Source organism: Salpingoeca rosetta (assembly GCF_000188695.1).
Source record: "Salpingoeca rosetta unplaced genomic scaffold supercont1.41, whole genome shotgun sequence".
Lineage (NCBI taxonomy): Eukaryota > Choanoflagellata > Craspedida > Salpingoecidae > Salpingoeca > Salpingoeca rosetta.
In genome coordinates, this window is record NW_004754893.1 from 200,452 (window position 1) to 222,951 (window position 22,500).

Sequence of the window (22,500 nt, forward strand, 5' to 3'; positions counted from 1 at the left end):
GAGGTGGAGATTCGACTGCTCCATCTGAGCAGTGAGGTCAGGCACATGTTTTTGTCTGTCTTATCTATGTGGAGAAGAGAGAGTGTGTGTGTGTCTGTCTGATGTCTGTGCGTCAGTGAGTGTGTGTGTGTCTGTGTGTCTGTGTGTGTGTGTGTGTGTCTATCTGTCTGTCTATCCATCTATCTGTCTGCCTATCTGTCTGTCTATCCATCTATTTATCTGCCTATCTGTCTGTCTATCCATCTATTTATCTGCGTATCTGTCTGTCTATCCATCTATCTGTCTGCCTATCTGTCTGTCTGCCCATCTATCTGTCTGCCTATCTGTCTGTCTGTCCATCTATCTGTCTGCCTATCTGTCTGTCTATCCATCTATCTGTCTGCCTGTCTGTCTATCCATCTATCTGTCTGCCTGTCTGTTTGTCTGCCTGCCTTCCTACCTCCCTGCCCGCTTCCTGCCTGCCTGGTTCTTCCCTTCGCGCTCCCCGACTTTCTCCTTGTCCGTCTGCAACAGCCGCATTGCATGGCCTCACGCCTTTACGACGTGCTTGTGCGTGCACTCATCGTCTGCAGCTGCTGCGCCGGACCGTATTGGAAGAACTCACCGCTCGAGGAAAGGTGTGCATCTGTTGCACTGCCAGTGGGTTCTTCTGTGTTTGGGTTTCTTTTGTTGGGGCTGTTGGGTTTGGTGCATGTGTTTGCTTGGTTCTTTGCGCTTGTTTCCTACCACTCCTGTCCCTGTCATTGGTTGACTTGCGACATGTGTTTCTCCGTGTCAGTCAGGCTCACTTACGACGCGTGTCTCCCCTCTACGCATGAACCCATCATTCATAGGCTGATACTGTCAAGTGCAACAGCGTCATCTTGGATTTTTATCTGTGGGACTTTGCCAAGGACAATGCCAGCTCGCTCGCACACGTGCCCATCCACCACACGCGCTCCATCTTCTACTGACCGCACGTGGCCATGCGAGACGTGGGTGACGATGACACTAACATCCATACGGTGTAGCTGTGAACGGGAGTGCATCTGACAGATACATGCTGCGTGCTGCGTTGGCACAAACACAAAAATCCAACACCCACAGCAGACAGCTGCACGACGCGGTGTAAGCGACACGATAAAGTATATTCGGTCATTTTCTGCCAAATCTTTTGCAAATCTTCATCATCCAAGATGGTTGGTTTGGACGGTTGAGCAAACAAAAGCAAAGCGAGTGGACCGGCCGGCAGCGGGGGTGTCTGTATGGGGGAATGGTGGACACGACTGCTGCTGATGCTCCTCCTCCTCCTGCTTGCGGGGAGTGGTTCAAGCTGTTAGCGAGCGCGTTTGTTTGTTTTTCGTACATTGTTGGACATTGATGCGTCCTCTCCTAATGGTTGCTGTGTTTCTTGCAGGCGTCTCTCTACACGGTGAAGGGCATCCTGATCCTGGACAACGATGGCAACAGGGTGCTGAGCAAGGTGAGAGAGGCGCGTGCGACACACTGTTGGTACTAGCTTCATGAATTGTGTCCATGACCCTGCATCCCCTTGCTCTCTTAATCTGTGTGTGCGCATGGCTGACGATTGCCGAACTGTCTGCGTGATACGAAACATTGCTGCTTTCGCTGCTGTCGCTGCTGTCGCTGCTGTCCCTGCGCACAGTACTACGATGACAGCATGCCCACGGTGAAGGAGCAGCGAGCATTTGAGAAGAAGCTGTTTCAGAAGACCAACCAGTCCAGTGGTGAGCCACGCATATTTGCGGTTTGTGCTCTTCGTGTCGTTTTCGATGGATTCGACATGCACTAGCGAGCGCTTACTGTGTGTGCTGATTGGTGCCGCTCAGCTCACTGGTTTGTGTCCTGTGCATGTGTGCGGACGCATGTGCGCATTGTGTTTACACAGCGGAGATTGTCATGTTTGAGGGCATCACGTGCGTGTTCCGAAGCAACATTGACCTCATCTTCTACGTCTTTGGCTCATCACAAGAGAACGAGGTTGGTGTGGGAGCATTGTGTGGGTTGGGGTATCTGGTTCGTGTGTGCGTGTGTTTTGTGTGTGTTTGCGTGCGTACGCGTATGTGTGTGTGAACGTGTTTTGTGTGTGTTTGCGTGCGTATGTGTATGTGTATGTGTATGTGTTTGTGTATGTTTACAACGACCATGTGTGCATGGTTGACATCGATTCGTGGTGTTGTTAACAATGATCGTTAACCTGCTGTAGCTCCTGCTGGCAACGGTGCTCAACACACTCTACGACGCCATCAGCATCGTCGTCAGGTCAGGAAATACTCGCTGTGTTGCAAGACACATCTCCAGCCACATTTGTATGACCCTTGCACATGCGAGCACGCACATGAGCGCTATTTGCGCACGTGCCCGCATACACACGTGCACTTGCTCATACACATGTATATACACGCGCGCACACGCACACACACACGCACACACACACGCACACGCACACGCACACACAACATCTTCCCTTTTGCTCCCCTTGCCGTTTCCCTGAGCAGAGAAAATATTGAGAAGACAACAGTGCTGGATCATCTTGATGCAGTCATGCTCATCACAGACGAAATTGTGGACGGCGGGTGCGTTAACCATCGCGCTGTTGTCGCCGCTTCACAACCGCTCGCAGCAACCGTGCCGTTGTGCCAACTCCGCCCCCCGCCCTTCCTTATGCCAAGCGCTCTGTCCAAGCTCACATGCCAACGAACTACACACAACCACACGCAAACACACCACACACAAACACACACAACTACACCAAACACACCAACACCATGCATGCGTGTGCGTGTGTGTCCAGGATTGTGCTTGAGGCCGATCCGGAGACGCTGGCGGTAAACGCGACCATCAGCAGCCGCGACGAGGGCCCAATCACCGAACAGACACTCGCCCAGGTGCGTGTGTGTGTGTGTGTGTGTGTGTGTGTGTGTGTGTGTGTGTGTGTGTAGATACGTGGTGTAGGGGTGTGTGTGTAGATACGTGGTGTAGGGGTGTGTGTGTAGATACGTGGTGTAGGGGTGTGTATGTTCCCGTCATTCGTGTTTTTGAGACTTTTCCCCCTTGTCTGTGCATGCGCTCCGGACTTTGGATTGTGTATTGCCCGCCAGCGGACGTCATGTACTCTTGCACATAGTTGGTTATCACGACGCTCATACACTTGCATGCACTGGTACGATGACTTGTTCCCCCTCGCATTGCCGTCATCGCCACCACGGCAGGCGTGGAACAAGGCTGGCGACATTCTGAGGCGACACCTCTCGTAACTGCATATTGCATGCAAGCACGCGCGCACATGCGCGGGCACAGCAACAACGGTGGATATGGCGACGACGACAGCAGGAGTGGTGATGATGGCGATGATGATGATGATGATGATGATGATGATGGTGATGATGATGGTTAGTTGAGCGCAGCTGCGTATGTGTCGTGGAGCGATTTGATGAGCGGAGTGGCGGCGGCGAAGGAGAAGCCACCCAGTTGACTCAACCGAAGCATGTCCTGGTCATCAGACAAGTCGTGGTGGTGGTAGTGGTGCGAGGTGATTGGTGAGAAAAGATCCGTGTGTTGGGGAAGGGGTGTGTGCGTGTGCGTGTGCGTGCGTTTGTGCCTGTGTGTGTGTGCGTGTGTGCCCGCGAGTCTGTGTTGATGCTGTTTTGAGTATGCGATGTGGGTCATTTGGCAAACGAATAAACACGTTACCGCTTCCCTCACCCCAGAAAAGCGCCGTTCCTTTTCAACAACAACAACTCACTAACACACACACACTCACTCACTCACTCACACACTCACTCACTCACTCACTCACTCACTCACTCACTCACTCACTCACTCACTCACTCACTCACTCACGAACACACACCTCCTTTACCCCTCCCCTCCACCTTCATCCACCGCGATGACGTACATCGAGATACGTTGGCGGCTGGACAAGAATGCTGTCCTGTAAGTGTTTGAGTGCAGCCACGCACGTGGCAAGGGCAAACGAAGGGCCAATCACAATGCTTGCAAGCACATACAGCACGACCTGCGGTAAATGGGTGGAGGGGTTGGTTGGTTTGAGCCATAAGAATCAACCGATGTGTCAACTGCCTGCACAACAACTGCCTGCAAGCAACAATGCACGACAGCAACTACGATACAGGCTGTGCTAACCTCCTGCCAGTCAAGATAATTCCAGAAAACTTGCTCGAGCCAGAGCGAACACACGTGGGACGTACTCAACCTGCGTTGGGTGCAAGCGGACGGGAATGGCATCGTAAGCGGTCGCTCCGATACTGCACAGGCAGAGGTAGGAGGGAGAGGAAGAACAACTCACGTCCCCGCCGCAAAACACACACGCACACACACACACACGCACACGCACGCACACGCACACACGCAACATACACACACACGCACACACGCACACACGCAACATACACGCAACATACACACAACACACAACACACAACATACACACAAGCTCACCCTGCCAAGCGAAGAGCGGTGTGAACCTGCGGTGTAAACACCTCACACGCGTGCTGGATGTGCTGTGACAGCGCAGTGCTGTATGCCGTGGTGGACTGTGGATGGAACCAAAGGTAACGTGAGCACGGAGCACGTGACAGCTGTTGCAGCAGGTGCGGTCCTGTTCCTGGCCCACTGAGCAGCATGATCGTGGACACAAACCAGTCGCTGCACACGTCCGTCTCGTATCGGTTGCGCAGCTGGCGCAGTGCTTCGTCATCTGTGCACGCCTTGGCGTCCGTGTGCGGGCTGTGCTGTGCACATGTGCGCATGTGCTTGCTTGCAAGCAATGCAGTTGTGTACGCATCCACCTCGTCATCCGGCACCATTCCACACCGTCTGCCATAGTCAATGCTCAGCGTCACCCACGCATCCTCTCCACCACCACCATCACCAGCACTTGCACACGTGCATGGACAAACGGGCTGCTTTCGCTGGTGTTGATTTTGCTGTTGATGTTGCTTCTGCTGCTGTTGTGTCGACGTGTTTCCCTCACCATTAGCACCACCTCCGTCATCACACTCACGATCACCGCCACGATCATCGTTGTGCGTGGAGCAGATCAGGCCGACTGCGTGCTCCAGCACATGCGACACGTCCTCACGTCTCTGTGCAATCCACCGCCCGCCCCCACACCGGCACTCCTGCAGCAGCTGCCACATGCACGACTGCAACGCACCCAGTGTTGCCGTGCTGCTGCGCACATGTGCAAGCATGGCGTCGAACGCTGGTGGCGTGGAGACGGGTGTGCGGTCGATTGGATTGGAGAGATAGCACGATGGGATGCCGTCAACGAACAACTCGGGAAGCGTGGACGACGACAACAACGATGCCGGGGGTAGTGGTGATGATGGTGGTGATGGTGATGTTGGCGCTGCTGCTGTTGTGATTGCGGGGAGCTGTGATGGTGGTACTGTTTTTTCCGTTGGTCCTCCCACGCACAGGCACCAGACCTGGAAACACGTGCGTGGCGAGGGAAGGGGAAACAGTGAGGAATTGTGGGGGGGGGGGGGAGTGAGGAAGAAGTGAGGAAGAATTGAGGAAGAATTGAAGACTGGCAGCACATGCATCAAGCTATCTCAGCAGCAAGCTTGAACACGACTCCGACTGCGGCGCACACGTGCGCATACACGCACACATGCACACAAAATGCACACGAAATGCACACACGCAATGTTGCCTCACGCGCTGACCAGGATGCGATTGCGGAGGAGAGAGCGAGGAGAGTACACGACACCATGGGGTGATGTGTCGCGCTGTTGATGCTCTTGTACGCGTGTGAGGATGGCGTGCGTGTGTGTCAGCAGCACGCGAACAGAGAGACTGGACAGCATGGCGGCAATGATTCGAAGCGAATCTAACTCCGCCTGCATCGTGCATGCAGAATGCACAGCATGCAATGAGATGCCGAACGTACCGAGGATGTGGACGCATACGCAAGTGCACAACCTACACAATGCAGTGCCAGCCCATTGTAACACCCTCAACGACTCACCACCTACACAAACACCAAGCAGTCTCAGCGCTAACCTGGTGTTGCGAGCCCGTGAGGGACAAGCAGAGGTCTGGACTGGTGATCAGTTCCATGAGCCAGCGTTGTTTGCAGGCAAGCTGCTGTCGCACGGCGGCAGGCATTGTCAACACCTGCAGATGACATGTAAGGGTGTGTGTGTGTGTGTGTGTGTGTGTGTGTGTGTGTGTGTGTGTGTGTGTGTGTGTGTGTGTGTGTGTGTGTGTGTGTGTGTGTGTGTGTGTGTGTGTGTGTGTGCGGGAGGGGGGCATGCATCTGTCTGTGTGCAGAATAGTCGGGGGGCAATTCAGTCACCACACAATCACACGCCCGATCCAAGTTGTCCTCACGCCACGCCAACAGGCAGACCTTGATAACATAAGCAACGGCCTTGTCACGGGCGTGGGTATTGTCCGGGGAGAACGGAGGAAGCGGAATATCGCTGGACGAGTCGCAGTTGGACGCGAAATCCTGTTGCACACACACACACACACAAACACACACACGCACGCACGCACGCACACACAAACACACACACGCACGCACGCACGCACATACACGCCCATTTGATGGAGAGAAATTAGCAAAGAAGAGTCACGCATGCATGTGTGCAGGAAGAGAGAAGCGCACACACAGATACGCATCAATCACAAGCAACAGCAGCCAAGAGGACATTAAAACGTAAAGCAGCGCGCGCGCGTGTGTGTGTGTGTGTGCGTGTGTTTGTGTGTACGTGTGTATGTGTGTGTGTGTGTGTGCATGTGTGTGTCATGTCACACCGTGACGAGGCGGTCCACAAATCCGGCAGACTGGATGAGCTGAAATCCGTGCGCTGATGTTGAAATCTCAACCAACACGCTGCCATACCCAAATCGCTCCAGCGTACTCAACTGATGTGTGCGTGTGCGTGCGTGTGCGTGTGCGTGTGCGTGTACGTGTGCGTGTATGTGGTTGGATACAGGTGAATACATGTGCTGGGTATTGGGACACCAGCGCGCGGCCGGGACTGTGACGATTCCCGTGTTCACATCAAATCAGTAGCGCAGTCGGTCACACACCGTAAACGCGCACATCCATGACGGCCAACACAAACCAGAGAAACCAAAATCGATCCACAACCCATTTCATCCGCCTCACACCACCCTCTTCTTCTCTCACCTGTTTGTTGCTGGAGAATTTCACCAGCAGACGTTGCAAACATGTGCTCACGTGCTTGCATTGCATCAGGGCTTGCGCGCCAACGGGTGTGAGAGCGTAGTTGAGAATGGCATCCAAAATGATGTCTGACACCGTCGACCCGCACGCGTTGAGTGATGCAAGCATGTGCCAGCTAACACGCCCCCACACGTCGTGTTGCTGGAATGCAGTGAGTCGACGAAGCGCAAGCAAAGCCAGCTCCAATCCACGCGTGAACCATGGTTCCTGCTGGTGGTGCAAGCTCGCCACGAACGATCGCGCGAGTGCTGCCAGCACCAACGTCAACGTCGCGGTGGTCGCGGTGGTCGCGGTGGTCGCGTGATTGTGTGACTGCACTGCTGCTGTTGTTGACGATGGTGTCTCGTGTGTTGCTGTTGCAGTATCGGTGTCCAGTGACAGGGCGAGCATGTATGCTCGCCCTTGCTCTGTCATGCAGCACTTGGCAACCACATCCAACGCACCAACAACAACGCCAGCGCTCTCACCGTCAACAGCACCAGCACGTGCACACGCGACGATGGGCTGTACAACAATGCGCAGTGCATTTGACGACAACAAACACAGCTGTGTGTCGAGGTGCGCAGACGCGAGTGTTGCCAGTGTTGCGTGGGCGCGACGAGACATCAGCCGCCATGCGCGCGCACACCCTGCTGGCGAAGAAGTTGTTGGTGTTGATGATGACGATGGTGATGACGATGATGATGATGATGATGGCGATGATGATGGTGGTGGTGGTGGTGGTACTGATGGATTCGTGGTGGGTTTGGTTGATGTTGGTGTGCTGTTTGCTGCCTTGACTGCTGGCATCTGCATTGGGTTTGCAGCAGTGACTCGCGCCAACAGCTCAAGCGCATCTGACAACTTGAACGGAGACCTGAAATCGTGTGTGTGTGTGTGTGTGTGTGTGTGTGTGTGTGTGTGTGTGTGTGTGTGTGTGTGTGTATGTGTGTGCCAGTGCAAGTGTCTACGAGCAAAGGAGGATAAAAAAAAGGACAAACGAGAGCACACAACTTCAGCGTGCCGTTCTCATGCACGTGACGGACATACCAGTGATGTGTGCTGCCGTCATCACCATCATCAAATTTGCCACCACCACCGCCACCTTTGCTAGCATCATTGTCATTGATGGTGCGGGGGTGTCTTGCGACAATCGGAAACAGAGCGCGCCCCGGCTTTGAGAGACACAGCTGGCTGATGACACCTATGAGAGCGAGGAGGAGGTGCGGGTGGCGGTGGCTGTGCGGTCTGTAGACGAGCACATGCAGTGATGCAATCATGGACTGCAGCACGTGCGGATGATGGCGAAATGCGGACACAAACGCCGTTCGTCCAATGGTCGTGCTCGTCCACCTGCATCAAGCAGACGAGGTGGACAGGGGAGAAAGAAAATTGCGGAAAGAGTGAGGAAAATGATGCTTGCTTTTGTGTGTGTACTGTTGGTTGTGGTTTTATTGTCTTGTACTGCAAGTTGAGCAAGCATGTGAGCGGAAGCATTCTCACACGTTCAAATGCGCACAAACCTGACACTGGAGTGTGCTCACCTAACAAACCAGCGGGCGTGGGGGTCAAAGTGCGCCAAGATGCCTAGAAACGAGGCGTGCATGTTTCCCTGTGAAGTGAAAGGCCAACACAAATACAGACAGACAGTCAAATCACACACGAACACCAAAGTGAGCACGCATGCATGGTGGTGATGCGAATGAAAATGTCTGCGATTGTGATGACCAGTGAGCACATGCGTCGGTGCATGCAAGCACGCATTCAATGCTGCGTCATCACCTCATCGATTGCCAGCAGCGGCGTGAGCTGATCTGCCAAGTCGTTCACTGTTGCCTGTGAGTACCGCAGCCACACCCTGCAAGTACACACAAAATGACACACACACACGTGCGTTAAAGTGGACAAGCGAAGACAACAGTCAGATGGGTTTCTTTGAAGACAAACAAAGAGCACATCGCTGGCTAACATACACACACACATGTACGCACGCACGCATATACACACGCACGCATATACGCACACACGCACACACACACACACACACACACACACACACACACACACACACACACACACACACACACACACACACACACACACACACACACACACACACACACACACACACACACACACACACCTTGGCAGGGTGGAGAGAATCTGGAGCATGACGTGCGCGTCCTCAAACTGCTGCTGGTGCCGGTGCTGGCCCTGCTCCCGGCACCTGCAACGGGTGGTCGCGGTGGTCGTGAACGTGATGGAGGTGGTGTTGAGGATTGTTATTGCGATGGTGGTGTTTGCCGAGGTTGTGCGTGGGCTTGGTGTTGATGATCACTGTTTGAGCACATGGATGGGTGCATATCACACACATCCACATACAAGCCCCCCGCCCCTTCTCTCTCTGTCTCTTTCTTTCTCCGCTCCCCTCCGTTCTGCTTCGACAAACGTTGCGATGGTGCGCGCGTAGATGGTGAAGGCCTCGGTGTAACTGAGCACGTTGGACGGGGTCACGGCGTGGACAACAAACTGCCGTGCTGTTGCCGCTGCCGCCGCACTCGACGATGCCAGCATCGCCCTGCCATAATGATACGCGGTATGGTGGTGGTGGTGGTGGTGGTGGTGGTGGTGGTGGTGGTGGATGATGATGATGATCAGCAGGGCATCAGGAGTCCAAGACACCATTGACAACACCACCATCCATCACTCAATCACACCTCACCAATACCATGAACAATTGCCATCACCATCATCGCCACCGCCATAAGTCATCGCCGTACACTATGGACTGCTGCATGACGGGCCACTCTGCGAGCGCCGTGATCTCCTCAAAGCTGGACGACCAGAGGTGGTGCAGTGCCGCTGCTCGCTCCTCCATCGACAGCTGCGGCGATGTGACGGCTATAATGATTCGACGCAGCTCCCGTGGCCGTGGCAGCAGGCCCCACCCAGACGAGTCCATCTCTACCAAGGTATGGTTGTGTGTGTGTGTGTGTGTGTGTGTGTGTGTGTGTGTGTGTGTGTGTGTGTGTGTTGTGTTGTGTGTGTGTGTGTGTGTGTGTGTTGTGTTGTGTGTGATGACAAAGAGTCGTCGTCAACAACAACAAGACACGCCCAACACATGTCACGGCGCTCCAGCAACAACAACAACAAGACACGCCCAACACATGTCACGGCGCTCCAGCAACGCAGCATGATGCGTGTGCTGTCTGACCCATTTGGTGGATAAAGGCGTCGAGTTGCGACATGGGTTCTGGTGGCAGTCCCTCCATGCCCGCCCCATTCGCAACTTGTTCCTCCGCAGATGCAACCAGGGTCTGTTCGCATGCAGTCGTGGTGGTGGTGGTGGTGGTGGTGGTGGTGGTGGTGGTGGTGGTGGTGGTGGTGACCATGAGGGTGTGGCAGTAAGCGCGTTGACTCGACATGTTAGGTCAGCTTCGATGAAAAACTCAACAAAGGTGCAAGCGGAAAGCGACAAGCTGCGAGTGGACACACACACACACACACAACACACACACACACACAAAACACAAAACACACACAACACACACAACACACACATTCACACCAGACCTCCGAGGCGAGCTTCAGGTTTCGCAGGTACGCCATCTTGAAGGCCTGGAACCTGGCAGCCACCAACACAGACATGGCCATGCAAGCAAGAGTGAGCAAGGTGGTTGGGTTTATTCCCAATCATTGTGGCCATGGACAGTGCTGCACAGTTCAGCACAACACATGCACCTGTCAGTGATACTGGCAACAACGTCTGATCACACTACTCTGAGCAACCCCTGCAAGCACTGAGGGCACGCGGCGTGGTGTGCCCACCTTTTCGATGTGAGGATGCCAGAGACTGCAGATGCGAGCTGCTGTGGGTCATCGCGGGCGCTGTTGCTGTTTGCGGCTTCCAGGGCAAACTTGTTGAGCCTTGAGAGCAGGTCACTGGTGACAGCATACCTGTTGCGATTAGCAATGTGTGAGCTGAACACAGCGTGTACGTCAAACAACAGTCGTAACACACATACACTGGGCGGCAATTACGCGCACACATGTACGTACACACAGAGCAAACACAGTACACGCACGCACATGCACTCGTACACACGCACTCGTACACACGCACTCGTACACACGCACTCGTACACACGCACACACATGCACTCGTACACACATACACGTACGCACTCGTACACACACACACAGACAGAGCACACACACGTACGCACTCCATCAAGCCCCCCCCCACACCCACACACACACACACAGACACACACACCTCACAGCACACTCACTGTGGGGTTGTTTGGTGGCTGCGCGTGTACTGCATGTGTGCCTCTGCAAGCAAGGCATGACAGTCCAAGTGGCTCGTCTGCGGGATGGACATGCGCCCGATGCGCGAGCGCACATGATCCGCGGTTTCCCGCAGCCTCCTCTCCAACAAGCCAGCATCCATGTCATCACCAGCTGCCACTGCGTTCTTGTCCATGTCCTGGCCGCCTTCCGCTCCTACTTGCACGCCGCCCGTCTGCTGCCACACCCATCTACACGCACCTTCGCGCGCGCTTGCTTGCCTACTTGCTTGCCTCGTGTGATGTGGTGCTGCTGCTCTTGGTTGTTTGCTCTGCTGTGCGCGGTCGTTGGTGACGACGGTGGTTTTGCCAATTGCAATCCTCAGCGTAGCAATTGGCAAGTGGCCACTCGTGCTCAGTTTAGTTCTTTGTCAAGTTTGTCAGCGGGGACGCGTATGTGTGTGTGTGTGTGTGTTTGTGTGTGTGTTTGTGTGTGTGTGTGTGTGTGATGTGTGTGTGTGTGTGTGTGTGTGTGTGTGTGTGTGTGTGTGTGTGTGTGTGTGTGTGTGTGTGTGTGTGTGTGTGTGTGTGTGCTTATGTCACATCATTTTTCACTCTTTCACTCTCCCTCCCCAGCTCCCGTTTGCCCTCTGCTCGTTGACTAGACTCGTTCTGCCAACTCCCTCCCCCCCCCCCCAGTCCCACCTGTGTCGACCCACCCTCGCTCTTGTGTGCTTGCAGGCAACTACTGAAATGCGCTGGGTGCGCTACGCTCCCTCGGACAGCTCGCCCTGAACCAAATCGTCACTGCAGAGCAAGAGCACTGGCACCGCCTTCTGGGCCTTGCTCTTGCCCTCTGCGAAGACAAGACCAAGGTGTGGGTGTGGGTGTGGGTGCGTTCTTCGAGTATGAGTGTGTGGTGATGAGCTGAGGAGCTGCCCGTTGTGTTGTTGCCCTTGCCTGTGCGCACACATGCTGCGGTGAGCTGAACCCTTGGGATGCATGTTGCATAGCATGTTGTATCAGACCCTGCTGGCCACGCTGACACCGACTGGACACGCAAAAGGACTTCAACGAGTACAGGTATCGCGAAACGCTGCACAAGGAGGTGGGCACATTCAAACTGTAAATGTGTACGCGCGAGAGCGCACGCGCGTGTGTGTATGCGTATGTATACGTATACGTGGGTGTATACTTCAGCGCCGTCCCGAGTGAGTGTGTGCCTGTGTGGGGGGGGGAGTGTGTGAGTGAGTGTGTGTGAGTGAGTGAGTGTGTGTGTGTGTGTGTGTGTGTGAGTGAATGAGTGAGGCTATCGGCACACAAACACACATGCACGCACATACACACACGCACTCGCACTTGTGCATGAACACTCACACACGCACACTAAGCACACCTGGTGTTCGTCTGCGGATGTGACGCAGTGTAGTGAACACGTCGTCAAAGGTGACAAGGTTTTGAAGCTGGTTTGTATTGTCGTAGGGGGAGAGGGGACAGACAAGTGGTTAACAGCCAAAGGATGAGCGTGGGCAGGAGGACAAAGAGGAGGGAGAGGGCGATAGGCAGACGCTTTGAAGGTTGGGGACAGTCGCGACCACACACACACACACACACACACACACACACACACGCACCTGGTGCAGTTGCAAGGTAGCCTGGCGCGGGTACGCGTTGACATTGCTGTTGATCGGAACGCGTTGGCAGCCATAGAACCACGTCCGTCATACACGAACGGGGTGAGCGTGCGATCATGTGGTACGTGCATGAACAGAGCAGCATCCACACCACTGCGGCGTGTTGGTGCCCGTTGCTGCCGTTGCTGCTTGAGCGTGTGGTTAAAGAATACCGCTGCGGCCTGTGGAAGGGGGGGGGGGTGCGCAAATGCAGGGGTGTGTGTGCGTGTATGTTTGCGTGTATGTGGCGTATGCATGTGGTGTGTGTGTGTGTGTGTGTGTGTGTGTGTGTGTGTGTGTGTGTGTGTGTGTGTGTACACCAACATCAACGCAGGTGCATGACAATGAAAATGAGTGTGCTCGCACAGCCAAGCATGCGTCACAAGCGAACAGGCGTGTGAACGAACGGACTCTAGACAAAACACACAAACAAAACAAACAAACAAACAAACAAACAAACAAAACAAACAAACAAAACAAACAACTCATCCCATCACAGACGCACACACATACGTACACACACACACAGACACACACGCACACACACAGATGAACACACCACGTGCGGGTAGCCGAGGCGTCAAAGGAAGCGACGGTCACGGCAACATTGAGGGAGGAGATGGTGGTGAGGCCAAGCTGGATGGTGTACTCGACCTGGCACCAGGGGCCGTGCAGCAATGGAGGGATGGTGTTGGCAGCAAGGCGCAACAAGGGAAGGCACACACAGAGGGACGGACGGAAACAAAGGGCGGAGAGAGAGACACGCGCATGCACACACAGCACATACATACACAGAGGCACAGCACACAGACACGCAGCACACAGCACAGAGACATACACGACACCTTTTGCACAGCGTTGATGCAGTGTTGGGTGGATGCGTTGTAATGGATGGTGCAATCACCATCACATCCACCTGTAAAGGCAAAGCAAGGCCGGGAAAATGCCATGCGAGGTCATGTGAAGTCACAGCACAGACAATGAGACACTCATACACACACACACACCAAACACTCCTCACACAACACATCACACACACAGACACATACGCACACAAACACTTCCACACACACACACACACCACACACAACACCACATCAGTTCCCCTTCCTCCCTCCTCCTTCCCAAGGTCTCGACTAGTGTATGCTGCCAGGACCGCGGTATCTGTCGGGACCGGCACATCAAGGTCGCCGCTAGGGCTGCACAGGCACATCAAGGTCGCCGCTAGGGCTGCACATTGCCCAAACACGCTCGGCATCGTCTGCCGCTGTGATGATACGGGTGGGATTGCGTGGTGCACCTCCCCTTCCTGCAGCGTGTCGGCGGGAAATGGCAGCGGTGTGAGCGTCGTGCTGTCCTGCATGAAGCGGTGTGAGCGTCGTGCTGTCCTGCATGATGTACACGATCCCGCCATACGTGACGTAAAACTGGAAAGGGTCTTGGCCTCCGGCGTGTACTGCAGCGTCTCGAGGCTGAAGGATATGGGGCGGGGGCGTGCAGCGTCTGCGAATGCCTGGAACGCGGCGTCATTGAGCGGCGTGCGCGGCTCTCTGAACGAGATGCGGTCATTTGTGTTGTCGACCAGCACGCACGCGATGCTGCTGTCCTCTGCTACTTGGATGGCCTGGTTCCTGCCCTCGTTGGTGACGAAGAAGTCGTCGTACACGCACCTGCGCCAGGGCTTGATGTCTGGCGTGTTGCAGTAGGCAAAGCGCACTTTCACCAGCGTCGTGCATGACGGATCACAGCAGCAGGTTGCGTCACACTCCGCCGCTATACTCAGCAAACGAGGTTGCGCATGGATGTCGGCTCCGCACCTGCGCAAACGCGGGTGTTCTTGTTGTTGTTCAAGTTGCTGACAGTGCACTTGTTAAGTTGCTGTTACTGCAGCTGTTGTGGTGGTCGTCGTCGGAAGAGTGATGGTGGTGGTGGTGTTCTGGGCAGTTGCGGGTTTAGCCATGAGCACAGCAGCAGCAGCAGCAGCAGCAATAGCGACAAGAACAGCCACCACAGCACCTCTGCGGCACATCGATGCACGTCGAACCATGGCCGTGCCCATACAGAGACAAGACAGAGACAGACAGTCCGCCGACGACAGTTACGCCCACAGCAAAGCAGACAACTGCTGTTGTCGAGGAATCATGAATATCATCATCATTTTTTCGCCTGTGGTTTGCCATTTTCCCTCGCTCGATTTTCAAAAACGAAACACCACCAACATCAACTGCTACCACCGCCCGCGACAAGACAACAAGACAATCGCAGACACTCAAGATGACAGCCGCGCAGGCTTCGACACCGGTGAGGCCATCTGACAAAGTGTGGTGGGCGATTGAGGGCTGAGCAAGCGATGGGGAGGGAGCCGTTCAACGTGCCTTGCAGCGCACGCAGCGTGTGCAACGGTGACGGCCCAGCATCACTTGTTGTCGAAGCACTCGCCTGCTAGCACAAATGCGCGCGCTTTTTGTTTCTCACACATGTACGCCTGCACACACACACACACACACACACATGATGCACGATGCAAGGGAGAGGATTCAAACAACAGTACCGCAATGTCCAGCTCTGAAAAGGGGAAAACCAAAGAGCCTGAGCTCATGACAAGCCTGTCGACAAACGACGTGAGTTATTGTTTGGGTTGTGTGCAAACGTGTGGCGATAGCCCGAGAGGGCGCGTGTATGAGTGTATGGTTATGTGCATGTACATGTGCGCACCTGTGTATGTGTGAGTGTGTGCACCTGTGTATGTGTGAGTGTGCACCTGTGTGTATGTTTACGTTTGTGTGTATATATGTGTGTATGTATGTGTGCATGTGTGTGCGTGTGCACTCGGAAACCATCATCAACACGCTCTTGGCGCCAAAATTGTGTACGTGCACACCAGCCATACTCTCACTTTGTGGGCACCTGCTGTACTTCATTCAATCGACCCGCCCTCTGTCCTTTCAGGCTGGCGTTCTTGCGCGCGCATATTTGCAAGCAGCAACAGACGAGTTCAACAACCTTTTGGGGGACGCTCAGCTAGGCCCCGACTCAGACTACCACACCTCTGTCGAGCAGATCAAAACAATCGCCGCCAAGTACGACCTCAAAGCCTCTCCTGTGTCACCAAAATATAAGGCAAAGAATTATGTCAAGAGCTTGCTGGAGGAGCCCTACACGCAAAACATCAAGAACCTGCTCCAGCAAGTCCGCAGTGTGCTGGATGAGAAAAAGCAGATACCAATGGACGACGTGGAAGACTTCCTTCAGAAGCTTGACAACGTGACACGCAAAGGGCTGTCCGAAGAGCAACGGCAGTTTCGACAAGGTGCGCCTGTCTCACTCTGCCTTGCATGTGCGGCTGCGTGACCAAATGGGCTGATGCTTGTGTGTGTGTGTGTGTGTGTGTGTGTGTGTGTGTCTGTGTGTGTCTGTGTATGTGTGTGTGTGTGCATCGGTGTTGTTAGATTACTGCGAGCGGCCCTGCGCTTGGGCACTCTGGTTGACTGACACGTTGCTTGCGGGTTGTTTTGAACTCATACTGGCTGTTTGGTGTGGTTCGTGGCAGCTTTGGAGTCAAGCGTAACCCCCAGCAGCGCTGCCAAGGAGAAGGAGAAGGACAAGGACTCAGCCCACAGAACAGTCTATGCGCAGCCGTTCTCTGCCGAGCTTCTCTGCCCCAACTGGCACCTGCACAACGAGGGGTTTCAACGGGCAGTCGATCAGGGCACAAAGAGGGGTAAGGTCATTGTCGAGCATGTGCTTGCTTGCTGTGTACACGTGCACATGTGAGCGTCCTTTCCACGAGAGAACGTGGCATGTGTGCGTGTGTGTGTTTGTGTGTCGGTGCTGATGCATGATGGTTGAGTCTTTGGCACTCGTGCGCGGGTGTGCTGGCACTGGAAGGGAATACCTCTCTGTCGCTCACACCGACGCTGCACCATGCATGCCCACCGCACTGCAGGCTTTGGCTTTCTCGTTCCGAAGCGAGAGACGCTCTTCAACGACCGTATGCAAGCGCCCCTCATCAGGGCGTGTGGTGATGCAAAAGTGGACGTCAAGAGTCACGCATCATTTGAGAGTGACCCCGCTGTTGTCGCCGACTATGTTGTGCGTCTGATGTCAAACTACTTCTTCTACCCGCTGTTGCTTGAGCTCAAGATCGATGACAGCAAGCAGACACAGGATGCTGCCAAGGCGCAGGTGCTGGAGTACGCATCACGGGCCATCAAGTCTGCGGGATCGCAGTGGCGTGCTTTGAAAGGGTATTTGTTTCCCTTTGCCATCACCGTCTGCGGGAAGAAGGTGTCCGTGTACGCGTGCACGCTGGGCGATGAGGTGCACGGCGACGAGGCCTTTCCCAGCGTTCTCCACACAAAACTTTGCGACACCGACGTGAGTTGCCACCGCATGTGCGAACAGAGAAGAAGGGTGTGCGTTGTGTGTGTGTGTGTGTGTGTGTGTGTGTGTGTGTGTGTGTGTGTGTGTGTGTGTGTGTGTGTGTGTGTGTGGGAGTGGGTGTGGGTGTGCATGTGTTTATTACAACAGGTCTCGCACGTGCATCTGTGCAGTTGCTGTCGACTGGCCGTTGCCTTGTATACTGCTAATCGTCGTTGGACGCTGCGCTCACATTGGTTTCCTGTGCTGTGGACTTTAGTTGGAGAAACTCGGGAATGTCATTGAGTGGCTGCTTGACGAAGAGCACATGGCGCATTACGAGAATATTTCCGCCATTGCCCAGGTACCCATAGCAGGCGTGATGTCGTGTCCTCCAGCTCTCTTGCGCTCTTGCTCGCTTGCAACACATTCATCATCACACATGTCCTGTGTACGTGTGTATGTGTCTTCTTTCTTCCGTTCAACAACAATTAACGATGCCACTCACCTTACACACACACACATACACAACCACACACCTGACACACACACACACACATCTGACACAGGGCCGTCTCTCCACCCTTGAGGAACACCCTAACGAGAATGGCAACGCGACCACAAGCAGCGCCAGCACCAGCGACAAGGAAGAAGCAGCCCAGTCAGAGTCCCCGCCGCCGCCGCCGCAGCAGCAGCACGCACAGGCACCAGGCACAAAGACAGCCACAGGCAAAACCAAGCCCAAGTCCAAACCCCCAAGAAAGCAGCAGCAGCGTCAGCAGGCAAAGGGAGACAGGCCCATAACTCGCAGCGTCTCCAGGGTGTCACAAACACGCGGCACCGGGCGTTCTGATTCGGGCAAGAAGAAGGCCCGCCCATCCACAGCACAGCGGCGTCAGCAGGCAGGCCGAAGCAGGAGCCCAACGCCGCCTCAACGGCAGCGGCAGCACGCACAGGCAGCAGGTTCCCCCACCACACCAGCAACAGTGCCCAAGCACACCAAGGCAGCCACCAAGACTGACACAGCAGACAGCAGCAAGCAGGAGCAGCATCAGCTTGCGGTCACCAAAGCAGCACGGGCGAGGTCTGCCAGAGTTGCCGCGAGATACGAGATGTGCGTCTTCAAAGGCGGCAAGAAGACTGTGTCGGTTGCACTGGTTAACGGCGAGGTGTTGAAGGTGTGCGGCGGCCACGAGATTGGCGCTGCCAATGAGGCTAGCAACGAACGGAAAGGCTGGCAACACGTCTATCCAGAGGAACCGGTGAAAGTGCACGAGCGGTCACGCCCCGTGTTTGCCTGTCCCGACCTATCGAATCATATAACGGTCGAGAACGTCGAGAGCGAGGACATGGACGACGGGCAGGTGCTTGAGGCCGCTGCTGAGTACCTCCTCCGCTTGTCGAAAAGGGATCTATGCCACTGCGACATTCGCTCGCACAACATCCTGCGCAACGGCTGCATCGTCGACTTTGGTTTCCTCCATAGCCCTGTCAGTGACCCTGAACAGAAGAAGAAGAAGAAGCTTCCCAAATCTTATTCCACGAAGCTACGGGAGCGCCCTCGCAAGTGGCTGCTTGGAAAGGCAACGGACTATTATCCAAAAGTTGTTCTGGATTGGGAATCGCTGCTGTTTTCGTACGTGTTCTGGGATGATTCTGTTGCCAACGCCATGTTCCGGCTGTTACAGGGCAAGGTGATCCTGCTGGAGTGGCTTGACGCCAAGCTGGACAAGCTGGACAAGGACGAGAAGCAGGCGACAGCAGCACTGCAGGACAAGAGCGACGACGACAAGAAGGAGGAGACAGCAGCGCTGCAGGACAAGAGCGACGAAGACAAGAAGGAGGAGACAGCAGCGCTGCAGGACAAGAGCGACGACGACAAGAAGGAGGAGACAGCAGCTCTGCTGCGCAACATTATGCAGCACATTGCTTGCGCGTACTTCTAAATGGAGTGCGCTGCGTGTGGTTGTGTGTGTGTGTGTGTGGCATGGACAGAGTGGGAAAGTGCGCGCGCACGTGTGTGTATGAGTGCGAGAAGGTTCATGTGTGTGCGTTGTTTGAATGGATATGCGTGCGGGTGTGTGTGTGTGTTGTGGGGCTGGAGACGATGATGGTTGCTTCCCTCTTTAAAGCGACCCTTGAGTAGTGTGATGTTCGTGTTTTGTGTGTGAATTGTGATGCATTAAATGGCCCTGAATCCTCGTACACAATCAACCACACACGCAACAACAACAACAACAACAACAACAACAACAACAACAACAACAACAACAACAACAACAACAACAACAACAAGACTCACAACAACAACTTCAACAACAACTTGTCACCGTCACATATCTGTCTGTCTCTGTAGTGTTCTTCTGTTCTTTCTTTCTTTGACTCGCCTACTAGTACTCGCTGAAGTCTTGCACTGTTGTTTGACTTGAGACTGGTTGCCTTGCTTGCAAGTTGCTCGACGACCGTGGTTTTGCCAATTGCAATCCTCAGCGTCGCAATTGGCAAGTGCGCTCCAATGAAAATATGGATGAAGCAGTCGAGAGACAGGTTGGTTTGGATGGACGTGGATGGTTGTTGTCCCTCCCCCCACCCCCTCCCTCATTCCTGTCCCTCATCCTTCTCTGCCTCACATGCTTCCTGCTTCTGCCTTTCGCGCGATCCATTAGCTGTGGACCAACCGCGTTCCCATCGCGTTCAAGCTTTCTGAAGCAGATGAGCCGCGGCATGGCGCATCCAGCAAGCCCCGGCGCACGGACACCACTTGCTACGTACGTACACATGAAACACAACACAACAGTGGGATGCTGTGTTTGCAGGTGCATCTCGCAGCAAATGCACCCCATACTCCATCATCCACCTCCCCTCCCTCATGTCTCCCTGATGGCTCCACCACCCTGAACTTGCACCTATTTGTGCACACATTGTTTACCCTTGCACTGTCGTGCTGCTGTGTTGTTGATTGGCAGATGATGGTGCCGCGCATGGCATACCTCCCGTTTGCGAGTGAAGCGCTCGCATCCTTCTTCAGCATTGACATGCTGGAAATCATTGGCCCTGACGGCTCCCACCAACCATCATCGCTTCAAGCCAGGTGTGTGTGTGTGTGTGTGTGTGTATGTTTGTGTGTGTGTGTGTGTGTGTGTGTGTGTGTGTGTGTGTGTGTGTGTGTGTGTGTGTGTGTGTGTGTGTGTGTGTGCTCTGTCCATCTTTTTGCCTCCCGCCTACATTGTGCACGGTTGATTGCATATACCCGTCACTTTGCCAGAATCACCTGAATCTGCTCCTCTGCTTGGCCAAGCCACTCCTCATTCACCTTCTGCACGAACACACAATGCTTGCCCCTGGTCTCGTCAGCGAGCTGGAAGCGCAGGTCAAGGAGCAGCAGCCAAAGGTCCTCTGGTTCGAGTTCAAGGGATACCCGCTCAAATGGTGCACATACGTGTGTGTGTGTGTGTGTGTGTGTGTGTGTGTGTGTGTGATGTGACGTGATGTGCACATGCTTTCTTGCGTATATATGCGTCTGCCCTCTGCCTCCATGTGTCTCCCTTGTTGACAGCCGGTGTGCAGCCGTTCACCGCCATCGATGCGCCCGTCACATACACATGCTGATATGCAAACGTGTACATGTTACATCGCGTGGGCAGGCACGTGCCGGTTGGTGTTCTGTTTGACGCCCTCACCGGCGACATTGACGATGTCGGCCGCCCCTGGGAAATCACCGTCCACACAAAGGTGGGGGAGGCATGTAACTGCGTGCGGTGTGTGCGGTGTGTGCGTGTGTGTCTGTGTGTGTCTGTGTGTGCGTGTGTTTGTTTGTCTGTGTGTGTGTGCTTGTTTGTCTATCCATCTATCAACACCATCATCATCATCATCATCGCCATCACATCGTATTCCCCAATGCGTTTGTAACGCAACGCCAGAACTTCCCCGCCAAAGCGCTGCTGCCATATTCCACCATTGAAGACCTGCAGAGACACTTCCTCTGCAGGTTTGTGTGTGTGTGTGTGTGTGTACGTACTTGAATGTATGTGTGTGTGTGTGTGTGTGTGTGTGTGTGTGTACGTACTTGAATGTATGTGTGTGTGTGTGTGTGTGTGTGTGTGTGTGTGTACGTACGTACTTGAATGTGTGTGTGTGTGCGTGGTCGATGCATCGTTTGGATGGCTGGATGGTGTATGTGCATTCGTTCGCATGCATACGTGGGAGAGTGTGTGAAATTCCATGGCTCTTCTCACGTGTGAGTGCTGTTGTGTATCGTGTGACGATTGCTCGCTGCTGCTTGGCAGGCTGAAAGAAGCGTGCTTCATCAAGGTTCGCGCGCACACGCACACACACACACACGTGCATGCACATCCTCGCACACGCACACACACACACACACACACGTGCATGCACATCCTCGCACATGCACAACATGCACATTCAACTGACCCACACCTTCACTCCTTCCCTCCTTCACAGTTTCACTCACTCATTGCCCCACTTCACTCACTCCCTTGTTCACTGGCCCAAACAAACACACGACCGCCCCAACAGCAAGGGACACTCAACCTGGATGAACTCGGCGATGTGCAGACGCTGAAGCGGCTCTGGTCCGGCCTCCTCTATGGTACGCACGCACTCACACACTCCCTCTCACACACACACACTCACTCACTCACTCACTCACTCACTCACTCACTCACTCACTCACTCACTCACTCACTCACTCACTCACTCACTCACTCACTCACTCACTCACTCACTCACTCACTCACTCACTCACTCACTCACTCACATGCACACATGCGCACTCACTCACTCACTCACTCACTCACTCACTCACTCACTCACTCACTCACTCACTCACTCACTCACTCACTCACTCACTCACTCACTCACTCACTCACTCACTCACTCACTCACTCACTCACTCACTCAACCACTCACCACCATACTACGCACGCACATGCCCCCGGGTGCAGACAACTACAAC

General features: G+C 54.4%; 6 protein-coding genes across 6 annotated transcripts in view; 4 read left to right on the plus strand and 2 right to left on the minus strand.

The window, feature by feature from the left end:
- The window catches only part of PTSG_11182 (uncharacterized protein), a 3,846-nt gene extending 2,711 nt beyond the window's left edge, over positions 1 to 1,135 (plus strand). The window contains exons 7-8 of the mRNA XM_004987772.1: positions 514 to 617; positions 834 to 1,135. Coding sequence (XP_004987829.1) covers positions 514 to 617; positions 834 to 1,032 — 303 coding nt within the window. The 3' untranslated portion in view covers positions 1,033 to 1,135. The remainder of the gene's footprint in view (positions 1 to 513; positions 618 to 833) is intronic.
- Positions 1,136 to 1,175: 40 nt separating this feature from the next.
- Positions 1,176 to 3,714, plus strand: PTSG_11183 (zeta-coat protein; the record flags this gene model as incomplete). Its single annotated transcript, XM_004987773.1, has 8 exons — positions 1,176 to 1,178; positions 1,397 to 1,462; positions 1,646 to 1,727; positions 1,889 to 1,980; positions 2,207 to 2,262; positions 2,499 to 2,576; positions 2,795 to 2,888; positions 3,213 to 3,714. 8 exons carry the CDS (start codon positions 1,176 to 1,178, stop codon positions 3,255 to 3,257), a joined length of 516 nt encoding a protein of 171 aa, XP_004987830.1. The 3' UTR covers positions 3,258 to 3,714.
- On the minus strand, positions 3,071 to 11,690 carry PTSG_13150 (uncharacterized protein; the record flags this gene model as incomplete). The annotated part of the gene is made up of 19 exons (XM_004987774.1): positions 3,071 to 3,492; positions 3,899 to 4,018; positions 4,147 to 4,216; positions 4,462 to 5,453; positions 5,694 to 5,867; positions 6,031 to 6,144; positions 6,380 to 6,481; positions 6,790 to 6,900; positions 7,169 to 8,081; positions 8,255 to 8,557; positions 8,749 to 8,816; positions 8,987 to 9,062; positions 9,348 to 9,431; positions 9,654 to 9,782; positions 9,985 to 10,168; positions 10,419 to 10,521; positions 10,778 to 10,829; positions 11,033 to 11,161; positions 11,497 to 11,690. The coding sequence occupies 19 exons, from the start codon at positions 11,688 to 11,690 to the stop codon at positions 3,394 to 3,396; spliced, it is 4,017 nt and encodes a 1,338-aa protein (XP_004987831.1). The 3' UTR covers positions 3,071 to 3,393.
- A 570-nt stretch (positions 11,691 to 12,260) lies between these two features.
- Positions 12,261 to 15,213, minus strand: PTSG_11186 (uncharacterized protein; the record flags this gene model as incomplete). The annotated part of the gene is made up of 10 exons (XM_004987775.1): positions 12,261 to 12,349; positions 12,522 to 12,589; positions 12,689 to 12,716; positions 12,890 to 12,956; positions 13,128 to 13,173; positions 13,340 to 13,348; positions 13,726 to 13,820; positions 14,012 to 14,082; positions 14,403 to 14,939; positions 15,183 to 15,213. The coding sequence occupies 10 exons, from the start codon at positions 15,211 to 15,213 to the stop codon at positions 12,261 to 12,263; spliced, it is 1,041 nt and encodes a 346-aa protein (XP_004987832.1).
- Positions 15,214 to 15,340: 127 nt separating this feature from the next.
- On the plus strand, positions 15,341 to 19,728 carry PTSG_11187 (serine/threonine protein kinase). The gene is made up of 7 exons (XM_004987776.1): positions 15,341 to 15,467; positions 15,695 to 15,787; positions 16,116 to 16,476; positions 16,717 to 16,887; positions 17,113 to 17,543; positions 17,806 to 17,889; positions 18,095 to 19,728. Exons 1-7 carry the CDS (start codon positions 15,441 to 15,443, stop codon positions 19,469 to 19,471), a joined length of 2,544 nt encoding a protein of 847 aa, XP_004987833.1. The 5' UTR covers positions 15,341 to 15,440; the 3' UTR covers positions 19,472 to 19,728.
- Positions 19,729 to 20,010: 282 nt separating this feature from the next.
- Positions 20,011 to 22,500, plus strand: part of PTSG_11188 (uncharacterized protein) — a 3,030-nt gene continuing 540 nt past the window's right edge. The window contains exons 1-9 of the mRNA XM_004987777.1: positions 20,011 to 20,072; positions 20,192 to 20,293; positions 20,492 to 20,616; positions 20,880 to 20,954; positions 21,170 to 21,257; positions 21,446 to 21,513; positions 21,812 to 21,836; positions 22,062 to 22,134; positions 22,490 to 22,500. The exon at positions 22,490 to 22,500 is cut by the window's right edge and continues 540 nt beyond it. Of these exons, the coding sequence (XP_004987834.1) occupies positions 20,049 to 20,072; positions 20,192 to 20,293; positions 20,492 to 20,616; positions 20,880 to 20,954; positions 21,170 to 21,257; positions 21,446 to 21,513; positions 21,812 to 21,836; positions 22,062 to 22,134; positions 22,490 to 22,500 (591 nt within the window). The 5' untranslated portion in view covers positions 20,011 to 20,048. The remainder of the gene's footprint in view (positions 20,073 to 20,191; positions 20,294 to 20,491; positions 20,617 to 20,879; positions 20,955 to 21,169; positions 21,258 to 21,445; positions 21,514 to 21,811; positions 21,837 to 22,061; positions 22,135 to 22,489) is intronic.